Source organism: Miscanthus floridulus, chromosome 16 (assembly GCF_019320115.1).
Source record: "Miscanthus floridulus cultivar M001 chromosome 16, ASM1932011v1, whole genome shotgun sequence".
Lineage (NCBI taxonomy): Eukaryota > Viridiplantae > Streptophyta > Magnoliopsida > Poales > Poaceae > Miscanthus > Miscanthus floridulus.
The window spans coordinates 89,854,771-89,871,854 of NC_089595.1; the positions used below are offsets into that span (position 1 = coordinate 89,854,771).

At 50.3% G+C, this 17,084-nt stretch overlaps 1 protein-coding gene across 1 annotated transcript; it reads left to right on the forward strand.

Annotated features, from left to right (window-relative positions):
* Positions 1 to 7,767: 7,767 nt before the first annotated feature.
* Positions 7,768 to 16,900, forward strand: LOC136514063 (kinesin-like protein KIN-10C). The gene is made up of 14 exons (XM_066508045.1): positions 7,768 to 8,071; positions 8,849 to 9,014; positions 9,111 to 9,326; positions 10,418 to 10,511; positions 13,926 to 14,003; positions 14,095 to 14,300; positions 14,376 to 14,677; positions 14,759 to 14,844; positions 15,042 to 15,271; positions 15,353 to 15,399; positions 16,167 to 16,188; positions 16,272 to 16,340; positions 16,450 to 16,488; positions 16,590 to 16,900. Exons 1-14 carry the CDS (start codon positions 7,848 to 7,850, stop codon positions 16,635 to 16,637), a joined length of 1,827 nt encoding a protein of 608 aa, XP_066364142.1. The 5' UTR covers positions 7,768 to 7,847; the 3' UTR covers positions 16,638 to 16,900.
* The last annotated feature ends 184 nt before the right edge of the window (positions 16,901 to 17,084 follow it).

Here is a 17,084-nt window from a genome sequence, read left to right on the forward strand (position 1 = left end):
CGACGATGACGGCGACGGAGATGACTCCACCAGGAGACCATCGTCCCTCTACTGCCGATGACGTTTCTCCCGCTCCTCATGCTCAGGGTTCTTCCTCTTGCGCTTTGCCTCCTCGGTGTCCTTCCGCTTCTTCTGCGCCTCGGTGTGTGCCCGGTTCACCGCCTGCCACTCCGCGTCCTCAGGAACGGGCAGTGGGGAGGCTCACACATCCCTCATCCCCTGTAGGAATGGCGAAAACTAATAAGGGAACAGGAAAATGCAAAGACCAAGGAAGCCTTGGGGGTAGCGGTAGTGCGGGACTCACCAGAGAGATGTACCCCCGTGTCGGGCACATTGGGAATGGGGTTAGACCACTGATCCTCAGCCACCCCTTCGCCGTCTCTCTCACCCAACGTAGAATCTCCTCATTGGAGAGGGCGACGGCGGACAGCCGGACGCCATTGATCGGCTCATCCGGTGTCATCTCAAACAGGCGCTGCCGCTGAGCCATCAGCGGCAGCACCCTCCAGTGGTGGAAGGCCGCCACGACCATAGTCGCCGTAAGGCCATGGCCGCGTAGCCACTCCAGCGCCTACAGGAGTGGCCGTAGCTTGGGCTGATCAACCACCGCGATGCCGTACCTCCACTTCTTTGGCTGGCTCTCCACGACCCGCCTGGTATAGGGAGGAAGTCCGCCGTCGTCATTATAGAGGTAGAACCAGCTGTTGTACCAGCGATGGTTGGACGACGTGAGCTGGGCTGGGATGTAGACGAGCTGCTGGTCTTGGCGCACTTAGAGAGTGCAGCCGCCGGCCTTCATCGCCTTCCACGTGCCTATCGTGCCCGTCGGCTTGGTGGTGAGCCCCGCCCGAAAGAGGTGGAGCCACAGCTCCCAGTGGGGGGCAATGCCCAAGTACCCCTCGTAGACGGCGATGAAGATGGCCACCTACGTGATGGAGTTGGGGTTGAAGTTGTGGAGCTCCACACCATAGTAGTGCGGGAGCGCCCGCATGAACCGGTCCGCTGGTAGGCCGAGACCGCGCTCGTGGAAGGCCACGAAGCTCACGACGTAGCCATCGCATGGCCTCGGCTCCGGCTCACCCCCCGGAGCGATTCACTTCGGTCTGTTGGGGTCGGTAACCGGACGGAGGAGGCCATCGTCGACGAGCGACTGCAGCATCTCCACGGACACGTCGAACAGACCCCAAGGATCCGCCTGGAGGACAACAGTGCCGCCGGCCATGGGTGCGATGGAGAAGGCAGCTACGGCGGTAAGGCTCTCTCTCTCTCTCTCTGTCTTCCTCGCCCTTCTCCTTTCTTCTCCCCGACGCTCTCTGCTCTCAGCAATGGCTCGAAGGCAGTAAAGGCGAATGCAGGCAAGGTAAGGAGGAGAGGGGCGAGGCTCGTCATGTATTTATGCAGGAAGGGGGTGGAACGGATGGGCGACAAAACCAAGGAAGTATCCCCTAGATTTGGCGCAGTTAATCCGGATCTGATTAAACCGCCCATATGCCCACCTTTTCCTTATTAATTACGCACAGTAACGTCCCATCCGCTGGCATCGCGTCGCATCCGACCGCAGCAACGGCAGGCATCGTTCCGCCTCCCTGAGAAAACCGCCTCAAAAGGCGCACCTGCCATTGTCAGCCGATGGGAGGGGAATATCCTCCACCTGATTCCTTTTAGACAAAGGAACTGGGCACCGAGCCTGTTATGGTCTAGGGGTTCGAAGGCTGGGCCCCCGAGGGTCTCGACAGCCGCCCTAGGACAACAGAGTCAAGGACGACTATGGGCGAGCCCGTACATAGCTGAGGCCTAAGCAAGCGATTGCTCGGGATGCCCTAAGTCATGTCTGAGACCAGCAGGGAGGTCTCTGAATGGGATCCCACCGCAGGGAGGCACCAAGCCCTCAGGGCCCATCGAACGGCCCTGGGATCCACTAGAGAAGCTCTCTAGTACTTTTGGAGCGCGTCTCTAGACCACCAGCCAACCCCTATCGAATGGGGCATGGGCCTCCACTTGGACTTACCCGATAACAGCTCACCGGAGGTGTCACTGCTCACGCCCACCGAGGGTAGCCTGGCATACTCCACCCCAACTTCTGAACGCAAAGGATGCGTGAGGGCTGCACAAAAAAGATAGGGAAACTCCTGATCGCTCTCTTGCTCCATACAGAGGCTCGAGGGCTCTTCCTGCAACCAAACCGAGACCCAGCAACCCAAACTCGCACTCGAGGGCTCGGCAAACAAACCCTCCTTCCGAACGCGAAGGATGCATGAGGGTCGCATAAAAAAGATGGGGAAACTCCTGATCGCCCTCTCGCTCCGTGCGAAGGCTCGGGGGCTCTTCCTGCAACCAAGCCGAGACCCAACGATCCAAACTCGCACTCGAGGGCTTGGCAAACAACCCCTCCTTCCGAACAAAAAGGATGCGTGAGGGTCGCACAAAAAAGCCAGGGAAACCCCTGATCACCCTCTCGCTCCGTGCAGAGGCTCAGGGGCTCTTCCTACAACCAAGCCGAGACCCAGCGACCTAAACTCACACTCGAGGGCTCGGCAAACAAACCCTCCTTCCGAACGAAAAGGATGCGCGAGGGTCGCACAAAAAAGCTAGGGAAACCCCTGATCGCCCTCTCGCTCTGTGCGGAGGCTCGGGGGCTCTTCCTGCAACCAAGCCGAGACCCAGCGACCCAAACTCGCACTCGAGGGCTTGGCAAACAACCCCTCCTTCTGAACGAAAAGGATGCACGAGGGTCGCATGAAAAAGACAAGGAAACTCCTGATTGCCCTCTCGCTCCGTGCGGAGGCTCGGGGGCTCTTCCTGCAACCAAGCCGAGACCCAGCGACCCAAACTCGCACTCGAGGGCTCAGCAAATAAACCCTCCTTCCAAACGCGAAGGATGCGCGAGGGTCGCATAAAAAAGACGGGGAAACTCCTGATCGCCCTCTCGCTCCGTGCGGAGGCTCGGGGGCTCTTCCTACAACCAAGCCGAGACCCAGTGACCCAAACTCGCACTCGAGGGCTCGGCAAACAACTCCTCCTTCCGAACGAAAAGGATGCGTGAGGGTCGCACAAAAAACCAGGGAAACCCCTGATCACCCTCTCGCTCCGTGCAGAGGCTCGGGGGCTCTTCCTGCAACCAAGCCAAGACCCAGCGACCCAAACTCGCACTCGAGGGCTTGGCAAACAAACCCTCCTTCCGAACGCGAAGGATGCGCGAGGGTCGCATAAAAAAGATGGGGAAACTCCTGATCACCCTCTCGCTCCGTGCGGAGGCTCGGGGGCTCTTCCTATAACCAAGCCGAGACCCAGCGACCCAAACTCGCACTCGAGGGCTCGGCAAATAACCCCTCCTTCCGAACGAAAAGGATGCGTGAGGGTCGCACAAAAAAGCCAGGGAAACCCCTGATCACCCTCTCGCTCCCTGCGGAGGCTCGGGGGCTCTTCCTGCAACCAAGCCGAGACCCAGCGACCCAAACTCACACTCAAGGGCTCGGCAAACAAACCCTCCTTCTGAACGAAAAGGATGCGCGAGGGTCGCACAAAAAAGACAGGGAAACCCCTGATCGCCCTCTCGCTCTGTGCGGAGGCTCGGGGGCTCTTCCTGCAACCAAGCCGAGACCCAGCGACCCAAACTCGCACTCGAGGGCTTGGCAAACAATCCCTCCTTCCGAACGAAAAGGATGCGCGAGGGTCGCATGAAAAAGACAAGGAAACTCCTGATCGCCCTCTCGCTCCGTGCGGAGGCTCGAGGGCTCTTCCTACAACCAGGTCGAATACCAGCGACCCGAGCTCACACTCAGAAGCTCAAAAAAATGCGATAAAGGGCATCGAGCCCGTTATGGTCCAGGGGTTCGAATGCTGGGCCCCCGAGGGTCTCGACAGCCGCCCCAGGACAATAGAGTCAGGGATGACTATGGGTGAGCCCGTACATGGCCAAGGCCCGAGCAAGCGATTGCTTGGGATTTCCTAAGTCGTGTTTGAGACCAGCATGGAGGTCTCCGAATGGAATCCCACCGAAGGGAGGCATCGAGCCCCCGGAGCCAATCGAACGGCCCTGGGACCCACTAGAGAAGCCTTCTGGTACTTTTGGAGTGCGTATCTGGACCGCCAGCCGACCCTTATCGAATGGGGCATGGGCCTCCACTTGGACTTACCCGATAACAGCTCACCGGAGGCGTCACTGCTCGCGCCCACTGATGGTAGCTTGGCATACTCCACCCCTCCTTCCGAACGAAAAGGATGCGTGGGGGCCGCAAAAAAAAAGATAGGGAAACTCCTGATCGCCCTCTTGCTCCGCACAGAGGCTCGAGAGCTCTTCCTGCAACCAAGCCGAGACCCAGCGACCCGAACTCGCCCTCATGGGCTCGGCAAACGCAATAAAACCCCTCGCACGACATGAGAAAAGCCCCTAGAGGAATAAATCCACTCATCTAGGGCCTCGGGGGCTACACCCGGTGGGTGCGCTCGCGTATGAAACGCCATCCCACCAGGAGCTGCCGTGAGCCAAGTCTCATCAAAACCTCAGGGAGAGTGCTCACACTCTCCCTGAGGCTCGGGGGCTACTGTCGGGTACCATAAAAGGGGGTCCCCTAAGTAAAAACCGAAAAAATCGCTTAGACCCTGTCAAAATCAAAGCCAAGAGACAACTACTGGCTAACCCCCATCTTGTCCGAGGCTACCGATTCTCCACCTCGCTCGAGGCCTCGTACGAAAGGCCTCGGACGAGTTACCGATTCTCCGCCTCGCTCGAGGCCCCGCACGAAAGGCCTCGGACGGGGTACCGATTCTCCGTCTCGCTCGAGGCCTCACACGTAAGGCCTTGGACGAGGAATCGATTCTCTGTCTCGCTCGAGGCCGACTCGGCAACAACCCCGTCGCCTCCGCCTCAACCGACTTCCCCGATAGAACATCACGTCCAACTAATGCGACCAACCACTCCCACGATGTCAGCCGGACAACGGCTCGACACAGCAGAGCGACCAACAAGATGGGAGTCGCATCAACACCATGCCGTCCGGGACAGGACAGGGCTAGGGTTACCGGCCGCTGTGCTCGGCACTGTGCCCACGACTGACGCCCGTACTGCACTGTGCTACCTAACCCCTGCTCCAAGGACAGCGCGGCGTGGGGAGTCAAGTCCGGGTACCTGTAGCCTCGGAATCAGTGTACAGGACCAATTGTTCCCTCTGAGCCTCGGCAATCCACTTTAGGGTCTCGGTAGCCTCGGGATTCGCGCCCACCAAGCCCCCCATGATGGCTCGGCCTCGGCACCAACTGAGCCTCAGCTCTTTACACTATCAACACACAGCGACCAGCACGACGTCCGCCATGCCCTGTGTCAAGCTATCACTGGAGCTCCCACGTCGCATAGGATCAGGTATGACCGGCGCGTTGCTCCAGTGCATCAAGGACAAAGACCGCTCCGTCGACCATGCCGCCACAGTGACAAGCTACATGACTCGGAAACACCACCTCCGCTCATAGGACGCCGCGTAGCGAACACATGTATCACCCTTATCCCCCCTTCAACTATAAAAGGGAGAGATCGGGGCCGTTTCTAGACAGGCACAGACAGGCGGGGAAAAACACAGACAAACACTCACGAGACACATAGAGGTAGACAGACGAGCACGCGAGCTCACGGGTTCACAAACTCACGCATAGGCGCTCTGACGAATACACGCTCAACACTCTGCGATCCGCACGCTTCCCCGCTGCCTGAGATCAACATCTCAAGCAACCCACACCGCTCCACGCAGAGACCTAAGATTAGCTCCCTCTCTCGCCCTGCTTGTAAACCCCTACTACAAGCACCTCGGTGCAAGGAATACAAGATCGATCTCCCAGACTGGACGTAGGGCATCTATCGCCTGAACCAGTATAAACCTTGTGTCTCTTTGCATCACCATCCGGGACTAGGGGCACGCACTACATTTTCACTAGTTGGTTGAGGGTCCGCTGGTCCAAAACACCGACAACTGCTTTAATGATCTCTAGTGAATAGAACTAAACAGGGTGCTATTAAACTTTAGTGGTCCTATTTGTTTGTCTTATAATCCGTACTTTTCAGCTTTTTTCAGTCGGAACATTATTTCTCCCACAATAAATCAATCAGAACAGTGTTTTAGATTATTTTTTCAGCGAAGCGAACGTGGCCAGTGGGATCACTAAACTTTAGTAGGATCACTAAAGGAACCAAACAGGCTCTAAGTTTAGGGAAATTAGTTGCTACTGCTTTCCGCTAGGTGGTTACTGTTTTCAATAGGTTGCAATTGGTTCCAACTGATTTCAACTGGTTTTGACTCAATTTCAGCTGGTTGCAATTTCTTTAAAGTTTAAATGGATTTTAATCTAGTTCCAATTAGTTACAGCCGCTTGCAATAAGTCTCAATTAGTTCAAACTGGTTTGCTGCTCGTAGATGATTTATACATAAGGCGCTAGCGTTGTCGAACAAAAAAAAATTTTCAGGACTGTGAGAGGTGCCAAGTATAGTAGTACCGTGCTCTACGAATGGCAGCATAATCCGACGTGGCTGCCCTGCCGTGTTCAAAATTCGAACCTCCTCCGTCCCAACGGTACCATCTGCCCCACGCGGCACGCCCCCGGCTCGGCCACTCCTCGTCTTGTTGCCACCGCCACCAAGACCAGAATCCGAATGGGTTGATAGGAGAAACACCATTATAATTTTTGATGCTCAGAGAAACGTTATTACTATTTATCTATTTTGAAGTATGTCATTACAATTCTTCGTTTCTCACAAAAATACCACTAAATACGTATAGACACAGCCTGGGTCCAGCTGTAGACGTATACAAAGACATATACTTCATCTCCCCTGTCACTTACATGCGGGCCCCACATGTCATCTTCTTCCTCCTCTTCTCCTCTCTCTCTCTCTCTATCCCGACGTAGCCACGACAGGCGCTGCCAGCGGCGGCGGCGGTTGCGGGCTTGCGGGGGAGACGACGAGCCGCCGTCGTGACCCCGTGCGCTGTGGGCTAGTAGCCGGCGATGGAAGCGCCACAGCCGAGCAGCAGGACGCGGCCGGTGCGGAGCTCGCCTCCCGGGCGGCGCGCCGAGGAAGCGGCCGGCGCGGAGCTCGCGGGCTGACCGACGTGCTGCTGCTCGCCCGCTTGCTCGCCCGCGGCGTGCTGATGCTGCTGCCAGCGTGCGCGCCGTGCTCGTGCGCCTCCGCTCAGGCCCGCGCCGCCACGCTCGGAGCTCTGCTCGCTTGCACCGACGCGCGAGCTCGCACGCACAGCCTCGCTCTGGAGCTCGCGCGCGCTGGTGCTCTGCTCGGCCTCCCCTCTGGCCCGCGCCGCCGCGCTCGCGTGCCATCTCCATGCACGCCCGCGCACGAGCTCGCACACGTTGCCGCGCTGGAGCTCTGCTCGCGCGCCTCCACGCTGGCCTGCACCGCCGCGCAAGCTTGCACGCGCAGCCACGCTCTGGAACTCGCCGCGCTGGTGCTCCTGCTCGACGTGCTGCTGCTGCTCGCGGGCTACCGGCGTGCTGCTGCTGCTGCTCGCCGTGGCCGTGGCCGCGTCGGGATGGAGAGAGAGGAGGAGAGGAGGAAGAAGGAGATGACATGTGAGACCCACATGTCAGTGATAAGGGTGATGAAGTATACGTCTTCGTATACGCTGCAGCTGGGCATATGATGTGTCCATACGTATTCAGTGACATTTTTATGAGAAGCGAAGCGAAAAATTGTAATGACATGCTTTAAAATAGATGAATAGTAATGACGTTTGTCCATACATACAAAATTATAATGACGTTTCTCCGGTTAACCCAATCCGAATACCTCCGCCCCCCTCCCCCTCCCCCGGCGGCCGGCGCTGACCGCGTGATCCTCGCTCCGATGGCGGGCACCTCCACACCCGCCCGTTCCTCCGCGCATCCGATGGCGGCCACATCCACACCCGCCCGTTCCTCCGGGCGCTCTTCGCTGCCGGTGCGCGTCGTGCTGCGCGTGCGCCCGTTCCTCCTGTCGGAGGCCGCTTCAGCGACAGCGCCCTGCATCTCCCTCCTCGGCTGCCACCCCGGCGGTGAGGTCACTGTCCAGCTCAAGGACCAGCACACCAGGTACGCCTAAACGCCTCCTCAGCGTGCGATCTGGAGCCCTCGTACTTGTTCCTGCGCTAATTGCGGATCATCACGATTGGTAGATCCATATAACCTACCAGGAATTGGTGAAGTGCTTGCATGGAAAATGGATACTCCTAGCTAGGTTGCCTTGTTCGTTTGATCCCAAAATCAAAGGGATTGGAGTTTTTTTTTTTGTGTGTGTGTGTGGGGGGGGGGGGGGGGGGGGGTTGGGGGTTGACTCGTAGGGGAATCCCCTTGGTTTTGGGATCAAACGAACATTCTCAGCACGCAATCTCATTTGCTTTCATTCTCCCATGTTTGATTGCGTTTCCTTATTTGCTTTGGTGTACTGGTCGGGAGACGAGCTTCGGCTCGACTGGCCAGGAGGTGAGGCTTAAGGCCTCTGCCTGCCGACCGGAGTTCAAGGCGGGCTGTGGGCAGAATTTCCGGTACCCACAAAAAAAAAATTTCCTCGTCTGTCTCGACTTTCCCAAAGCACAGGCAACGGACCGGCCCACTCACAGGGTAACGGCCCCTGTGTAAGGGCGGGACACGGTGTTCGGGGGTTTTCTTGGCCTGCGTGAGAAGGTCTTCTTCCTTAAGCACAAACAGGGTAACGGGCCCCTGTGTAAGGGCGGGACACGGTGTTCGGGGGTTTTCTTGGCCTGTGTGAGAAGGTCTTCTTCCTTAAGCACAAAGTTGCGGGGCTTGCCTGCCCACCGTAGGCCGAGTTTTTTTTTTTTTTTTTTTTGGTGTACTGGTCCATTTATGCAGTCGGAGTGAACTGTACAAACTGGATGCGTTCTTCGGTCTAGAGGACAGCGTGAGCCAGATATTTGACCAGGAGGTTCGCGCAGTGATCCCAGGCATCTTCGAGGGGATCAACGCGACGGTCTTTGCCCATGGGGCAACCGGCAGCGGCAAGACCTACACAATGCAGGTGCCCACTATTATCATGACTGCAATGTGTTTGATTAAATGCCACTTTTGGCAAAACAATATTTCACTGAAACCTATCTGAGTGGCTGCTGAACAGGGCACGGAGGATTTTCTGGGGCTAATCCCATTAGCTGCTTCAACCATCCTGGCACACTGCACTGGCACATGGTGCTCTGTTGAGATGTCGTACTATGAGGTGTACATGGAACGGTGCTATGATCTGCTGGAGCCTAAAGCAAAAGAAATCATGGCCTTGGATGACAAAGATGGTAACATGCAACTGAAGGGCTTGAGCTGGCTTGAGCTGGGTAATGTGATTCTGCTTGGTGATTGCTGAATGTGTTTGTTGGAATTCAATCGGTTGCACCGGTACAGGATACTGATACGCCGATACCGATACGGCGATACGGTGATACGGCATTTTCCAAAAACAAGGATATGCCGATACGGCAAGTATATAAATATACCAAAAAATCAGAATACACCTACTGAGAACATTTTTCACTCTAGCAGAACAATCAACAAATAAAAATGGCAAAACATAGACATTGCTAGTTCCATGAAGTATCCAAGATACTTGATTTTAAGGTTCTTACAGCACAATAATTAATATTGGTTTTAACATTTTTACAGCAGAATAATAAATATTGGGATACAAGCCTACAAGGGTCACAAGCCAAATCCCTAAACACTACCACTTGCTATCCTTAAACAACAACAATAAAAGAAATCTAGAGTTTGAAAGTTGGAATGCAGATTAAGAACTGACCGGAGGAGCTCTAGAAGTTGTATGAATCGCTGACCTGAGGCGGCAACCTGTGGCCTGCGAGCGTCGACGGCTGCAACTGGGGTAGGCGTCGGCGGCGGCGGCAAGAGCGGGCGCCGTCGGTGGCGGCAGGAGCGGGCGGCGGCGGCAGGAACGGGCGATGGTGGCCGCCTGCCCGTCGCTCCTGGCTCGATGCGATGGTGGCGATGCTGTGAATGTGTAACTAGCAGGGTTTGAGGGCTGTCTAAATGGGCCACTGAGATGATGGACTTCAATTTGAGGGGTTATGGGCTGCGAAGCATCAAACAAGTATCAGTCAAGTATCGACTAAGTATCGGGATTTAATTTATTTATTTTTATTACTGTATTTTCCCGATACTTCACCGATACCGTATCGGCGTATCCGATACATATCACGATACCGGTACGGCAGTTCATGGAAGTATCGGTGTAACGTACATGGAACAGTGCTATGATCCGCTGGAGCCTAAAGCAAAAGAAATCATGGCCTTGGATGACAAAGATGGTAACATGCAACTGAAGGGCTTGAGCTGGGTAGTGTGATTCTGCTTGGTGATTACTGAATGTGTTTGTTGGAATTCAATCGGTTGCTTACTGTTGCCCTTTGATGTTTGAAGGTTCCTGTGCGATCCATGGAGGAATTCGAGGAGCTCTATTCCATAGGCGTGCAAAGGAGAAAAGTCACCCACACTGGACTGAATGATGTTTCCAGTAGGAGCCACCGATTTTTTTGTTTTTCAGCCCTTTTTTTTGAAAGATTTTCACAAATACGCCCCTGGCAGTATCTTTTCAAAAAATAGACCCTGATCTCGGCGCCGTGACAATTGGCGCCGAGCTTACATGTCTCGGCGCCAAAGCAATTGGCATCGAGGTCCAGGGTCATTTTCTGCGTGTCGTTGACGCGGCTGCTTGCGTGGCGCGGACGTGGCATGAGCTCGGCGCTGTGGATCTTGGCGCCGAGCTCAGCGCCGTAGATCTTGGCGCCGAGCTCGGCGCCAATTACTACGACGCCGAGCTATGGAAATTAACACATTTTAATTTTTACCATGACTTGGATATTGAGAAATGTGGCTAACTCTAGATTTTTTACGGTGACTTGTTGTTTGATCACTTAAAACAGTCTAGAAATACTTAAGATAAAAAATGATCTAGGGTTTATGTTCATGAACTAGCCTAAAAATGCTTCTAAGTGTTGGATCAATAGTTAACTCTTTTTTTCATGATGCTGTTTTGACCAGGGGGTAAAACTATAGTTTCATTTCTAGATATGAAGTTTGACCTTTAATAGAAGTTGTAGTTTGAGTTGAGTACAATAAACTTTGCTTTTGGACCTAAACCTAAATCAGTCTTTAACATGGCCGAATTGTGACGCTGTTTTTTCTCCTCTAAATCTTTCTAATTCCCTTATCGCCGGTAGTGAATTGACATGTTTGCGACATTTTATCTTCCAAATTTGTATAGCAACTCAATTTGATACCGTACTACGAGTTTAAATACTCTCTGAGGAGATGACAACAAAACAAGTCTCGTCAAGTTTGGACTTAGCCACGGTAAAAAATCAGACTTAGCCATATTTCTACGTGCTTATAGGTCATGACGTGCTTACAGGTGAGGTGTGTTGCGTCCGTGCTTGCATGCCTACACATGCACGTACGGTTCGTTGCATACACCGATGCATCTCCGGTTAGCAATACAATAGACACATAGAGCCGAGCCCTGCATCGCCTCGCTGTACTGTAGGAGCCGAGCTCTGTACTGTGTCGCCCGGACGTGCTGTAGTTCCATTTGGTCAGGCAAATTTTTTATCTTAAGTATTTCTAGATTGTTTTAAGTGATCAAACAATAAGTCACTGTAAAAACTCTAGTGTTAGCCATATTAATCAATATCCAAGTCATGGTAAAAATTAAAATTTGTCAATTTCCATAGCTCGGCGCCGTAGCAATTGGCATTAACATATCCATAAGAATATTACAAATGCATTTATCATTCATTCTTACATGAAATCCATACATTATAAAACACAAGTCACTAATAGTTTCCAAAGTGGTAGGGGTAATACTAACTCCAGTGTTATGAAACACCATATGTTCAGCAAATGGTTGAGCTCCCTTCTTTAGCCTCCCAAGTTTGCAAAGATGGATCAGCGGCACAGACTCATAGCGGTGTACACTGCACACAACAGCCTGCAAGCCTCACCTTCACCTTGTATAGCAGTCCCCTGCAATGACACATGATAAGATGGACAGGAGAACTGGATCAAAAGTTCAGAACCAACTAAATATGCTTAGTGAACAATACCATTTGTTCTAGGAAAAATATCAATTATTGCACCAATAAATTGAGACAAGTAATTCCACTGTCCAGTAATCAGGTACTTCACAGCTTACAGTCCAATCTATCTCAAAAAAAAAAAAAAACTTACAGTCCAATCTCTATCAGGAGCAGTATATAGAGAATTAAAAATGAAGAATTCCTGGGAGCATGAAAGAAGCACCTACCAACACAGATAACTTGTCAGAAAAAAGCATGACACAAACAATAAAACACCAAATGAAAAGTATGTATTAGGAAAATTTAAATCAAACACAAATAACTTGAAACGGATTGATTAAAAAACATTGCAATTGCAATTCTAGAGAATTATTGGATACTCTGCTAGTTGGACTAGATTCTTGGTTCTTAGACTTGGATACTTGTGTTCAACTGCAACTACAATATTATCTACAGAAATACTTAAGTACGAAAGATTGGGGAGTTTTTTCCCTCATAAAGAAGCATCGTGCGGAAGTTGGTAAAGAGTAAGAAACATACATTCTGGAGAATCACAGAAACAAGGAGAATTTTGCTAGAAACAGTTTAGGTCCGAAGGTAGAATGCTGCACATATAATTGAATCGAAAATTCCTGTTGTTAACTAATGGTAAATAATGCCTGCATATATATGTAAAATACCATCATGCATCATCTATATGTGCAGTGAGATCATGAATTTCCAGTACAAAATAAGATCCTACATGGCAATTAATCCAACGAAAACAACAGCAAGATCAAATAAGATCCTAAAAGAAATGTTAGAGCACATTGCATCCTAACCAGTTCAGCACCTAGTTTTTAATGAACATACTATCAATTATCTGAAATTTACAGTTTGAGCACCAAATCAACGTTAATAAAATTAATCCACCAAGCTTATTCATCCCTTCCGGATATAAGTGAAGGTAGTCACTTACCAGAAATAACTGAAGATGTATGACACCTCAATTCCAGAAATAACATTGTAGAAACTAAGAGAACACATGTATGCTGCTGCCGCTGCCACTCCTAATGAAGAAACTAAGAGAACACAGGACACCCTTCAGGCCTCTAGATCTGCAAGGATCAATTCGGCACCTAGTTTATTTAACTCGTCACAAGTTGCAAGTGACTCTACTGCATACAGAATTGGAGAAAAAAAGACACAACGGAGGAAGACAGAGAGAGGACTTTCACCGTGCAGAGGGCTCGGCAGAGACGGATCTGCAAAGACGACGACGCCTCCTCGCTGGGCTGCGACCTCCGTGCGCTACCATCGGCCGTGGGGACCATGACCTTCGCACGCCGCCCTCGGCCGTCGGGGCTGCGACCTCCTCGCGTCGACCTTGGCCGCTGGTGTTGTGACCTCCACGCGCCGCCTATGGCCTAGGCCGGCGACTCCCCAGCCATCTCCGCCTCGCCGGCATGGAGAGGTCCCCAACTAGGACGCACGAGAGGTGCGGCGGGAGGCATCGGGCGAGAGAGAAGAAAGGAAGAGAGGAAAAGGAAAGGAAGGAAGAGAGAAAGGAAAATGACCCACTGTAAGGTCGGCTCGGCGCCAGGATCTATAGCGCCAAACTCGACGCCAAGATCTACGGCGCCAAGCTTGGCGCCAAGATTCACGGCGCCTACATGGCTGCCATGTCACTCCCGACTCTACTTTGATGCCGACGTGGCCCCCCGACCTAGGCGCCAAACCCTTTGGCGCCGAGACGTGTAAGCTCGATGCCACCAAGGATGGCGCCGAGCTAAGGGTCCAGATTTTGAAAGCATACCTCCAGGGACATATTTGTGAAAAACTTTCAAAAAAAGGGCCAAAAAATAAAAAATTCGGTCGGAGCCACGTTGTGCTCTCACTTAGGGTCAGCACTGATGTTGTCAAAGGGAAGCTTAACCTCATTGATTTGGCTGGTACATCTCTTTGGAAGTCTGGATTGAGGCACACATGCTTAAGCTGTATCCCTCTACTTGAACTCATGTTGTGCTTGATTGTTGTTTCTAGGTAGCGAAGACAACAGAAGGACTTTGAATGAGTGCATCCACCTTCAAGAAAGCTCCAAGATCAACCTGTCATTGTTTACATTGTCCAATGTATTTTCAGCTCTAAACAAGAATGAGCACCGAATTCCCTACAGTGAGAGTAAACTGACCCGCATACTTCAAGATTCTCTAGGAGGCAGTAGCCGTGCTGTGATGATAGCTTGCCTGGTGACTTTTCTCAATCTTTTTTCTTATGGATGTCTCATAATGTAGAACTTGGCTAATTGTTTTTTGTTGTTTCAGAATCCTGCAGAATACCAGGAGTCAGCCAATACAGTAAGTCTGGCTGCTCATCCATGCCATATTGAGACTTTCACCAGTTCAAGCAAGAAAGAAACTCCCAAGGTCAAGGTTGACATGGAAGCCAAATTACGAGCATGGTTGGAGTCAAAGGGGAAAACAAAGAGCATCCAAAGAATGGATGGTCTTCTCTCCCCAATTGCCAGCAAGACTCCATTGTCTATGAGCCATATGAAGCATCCAACATCTTCCAGAATTTCTTGTAGAGCTAAGGCAATGGATCAGGATGGTGGTAAAATCAAGAAGTTAGTATTTTTTATCATTTCCTCTTTATATATTACATGGAACCATACATAGTTCTTATTTCTTTTTCTTCTCCTGCACAGGATGCTTTTTAATCCAGAAGTCCATGTTCCCACTGAAAATATACCACGAGATCACAGGCAGACAGAAGTAAATACACCAAAGAAAGGTACTTTAGAAAACTTCAGGAGTATTATATCTGTGTGAAATAGTGGTTACAAAATCTGAAAAGATAGTTGAAATTTACTCAGAACAACCTCTGAGATTTTTTACCTGTGTTTTCATGTGTGAATCTGATGTCTAAAGGCCTCGAGATTTTTGACCTGTGTTTTCACGTGTGAATCTGATGTCTGAAGTCTTATGCAGTGGTGCTTCCTTCAGTTACTCAATGCCTTGAAAAACATGAAGCTTCTCTCAGGAAAGCTCTTTCTCCAATTTCTTCAAACATGGTGCCTGTGAAGCAGCAAATATCTGATAATGGCAATTGCCCCATTTTATTGGAGCCCCAAACTCCAATAGAAACACATAACATAGTCAAGGAGACTCCTGGTGCAACACCACTAGGGAGACTTAATGCGCTACAGTCTAACTTAAAGGTTTGTACAGTTCCCCTTCTCATTCTATAGACAAGATATTTGCTACTTTAAGATTCATCAATTGACATTATGACTTTTTAGGAAACTCTTGTTCAGCAGTACCTTGAAGTTTTAAATGTTGCAGACAAGTAAGTCCGAATTCTACAACCTTTTTTGTTGGCACCCCAGTTCCAGATTTTTATTGAACTTAGCTTTATTTGATTGATGCGTAAAATGGCTGATGCTGTACGTATTGCTGAAAAGTGGCTAAAATAGCACATGGGAAGCAAAAATGCAATGGATCTAATTGCATAAACCCCCCTGGATCTAAAAAAGGCACTTTTAGGCTAATCTTTCTTCGCTAGTATCTTGTATGCCTACGGTGTAGCTTCACCGTGACAAAAAACATGGACATGTCAGTTATGGTTTGTGAACATCACAAATTAACTAAGAGCTTGTTTGGATGCCCATGTATCCATCTCAAACCATGTGTGTTCTGAGTGGTTTGGTATGGAATTTAAACTCCATCTCAAACCATGTGTGTTAGAGTGGTTTGGTATGGAATTTAAACTAAATTCCATAACAAATCACTCCAACACACATGGTTTGAGATGGATACATGATTATCCAAACAAGGCCTAAGGATCATTTACAAACATGACCTGACATTTTGGGTGGGTGGGTGTGTGTGGTGGTGGTGGGGGGGGAGCTACATTTCTTCACATGAAACTTCAGCAGGAATCCTGCCATTCTTCATTGTTATTATGCTATAGTCTGTAAAACTCTGACTATTGGCTTGTCACTATAGCAGAATACATGAACTTTCTGTTCTTAGGTTGACTTTATGTCACAAAAAATATCCAGTTTTTTCCTGTCTTTCTTTCTAATGTTTCTCTCCCTTTACCTTTGACTGCAGGGAAGAGCTACAGCAGCTGAAAGTATGATCCTTTCATCTTAATAGCATTTCGATCACTGATGTTCCAGCCTTTTCTTCTGAGTAACTTCCCCTCTTGTTTGCTAGGGAATTGGCCCGAAGAGAGCAGAATATATTCTGGAATTACGGGAGGACTCACCAAGACCGTTCAAAACTGTAAGATTTTTGTAGAATGTGAAATGATCCAGATCTTTTTTCCAAAAGAAAAAAAGGAAAAAGAATCCAAATGTCTGCAATGGCCTTCTAATACAATTTGCTTGTCCAGCTTGCAGATTTGGAACACATCGGCCTCTCATCAAAGCAGGTAATTTTTGTGTCACCTGTTAAGGCGAAAGGCATGCATCTCTGGCGAAAGTTATATACCGCTTATAGTTCCTTTGGCTTTCTTGTTCGTTTTGCTTGTAGATCCAAGACATCCAAAAGAAGATGGTGACCACTGGGATCTTCAAATGAATGACCTAAATGGATGCTGTATTGGCGCTAGACATCCATATGTGGACGGAGAAGTTAGTTCAATCTTTCTGTTGGTGACTTCAGGCAGTGTCCTGCTGCTGCTTTCAACTAGATTTCCTTTAAGCGTGTGTGTAGAATTGCAGTTGACGTGTTGAACAACTAAACTGTCGGAGTTGTGCTGCTACTTTTACGTCCAGCAAAGTTTTTATGAAACGAGCTATTCGAACATTTTATATGATGAAGTACAGTCTTTTGCTCATTTGATAATGATGATAACATGTTTCGCACGCAGAGTTTTTATCATTCGATAACGATAACATGTTCCGCAGGCAGAGTTTTTATGAACGAGCTATTCGAACATTTTATATGATGAAGTATTTTTTTGAGAGGATTTTATATGATGAAGTAGAGCATCACTTTTGCTCATTTGATAATAATAACATGTTT

What these genes read in the sequence shown, in the direction of transcription:
- LOC136514063 (XM_066508045.1), top strand. Translation starts at nt 7,848, where the DNA reads ATGGCGGGCACCTCCACACCCGCCCGTTCCTCCGCGCATCCGATGGCG. An exon ending in TGGACTGAATGATGTTTCCA is followed by an intron (nt 10,512 to 13,925) that starts GTAGGAGCCACC and finishes ATAAAAAATTCG; the next exon opens with GTCGGAGCCACGTTGTGCTC. An exon ending in GATGGTGGTAAAATCAAGAA is followed by an intron (nt 14,678 to 14,758) that starts GTTAGTATTTTT and finishes TCTCCTGCACAG; the next exon opens with GATGCTTTTTAATCCAGAAG.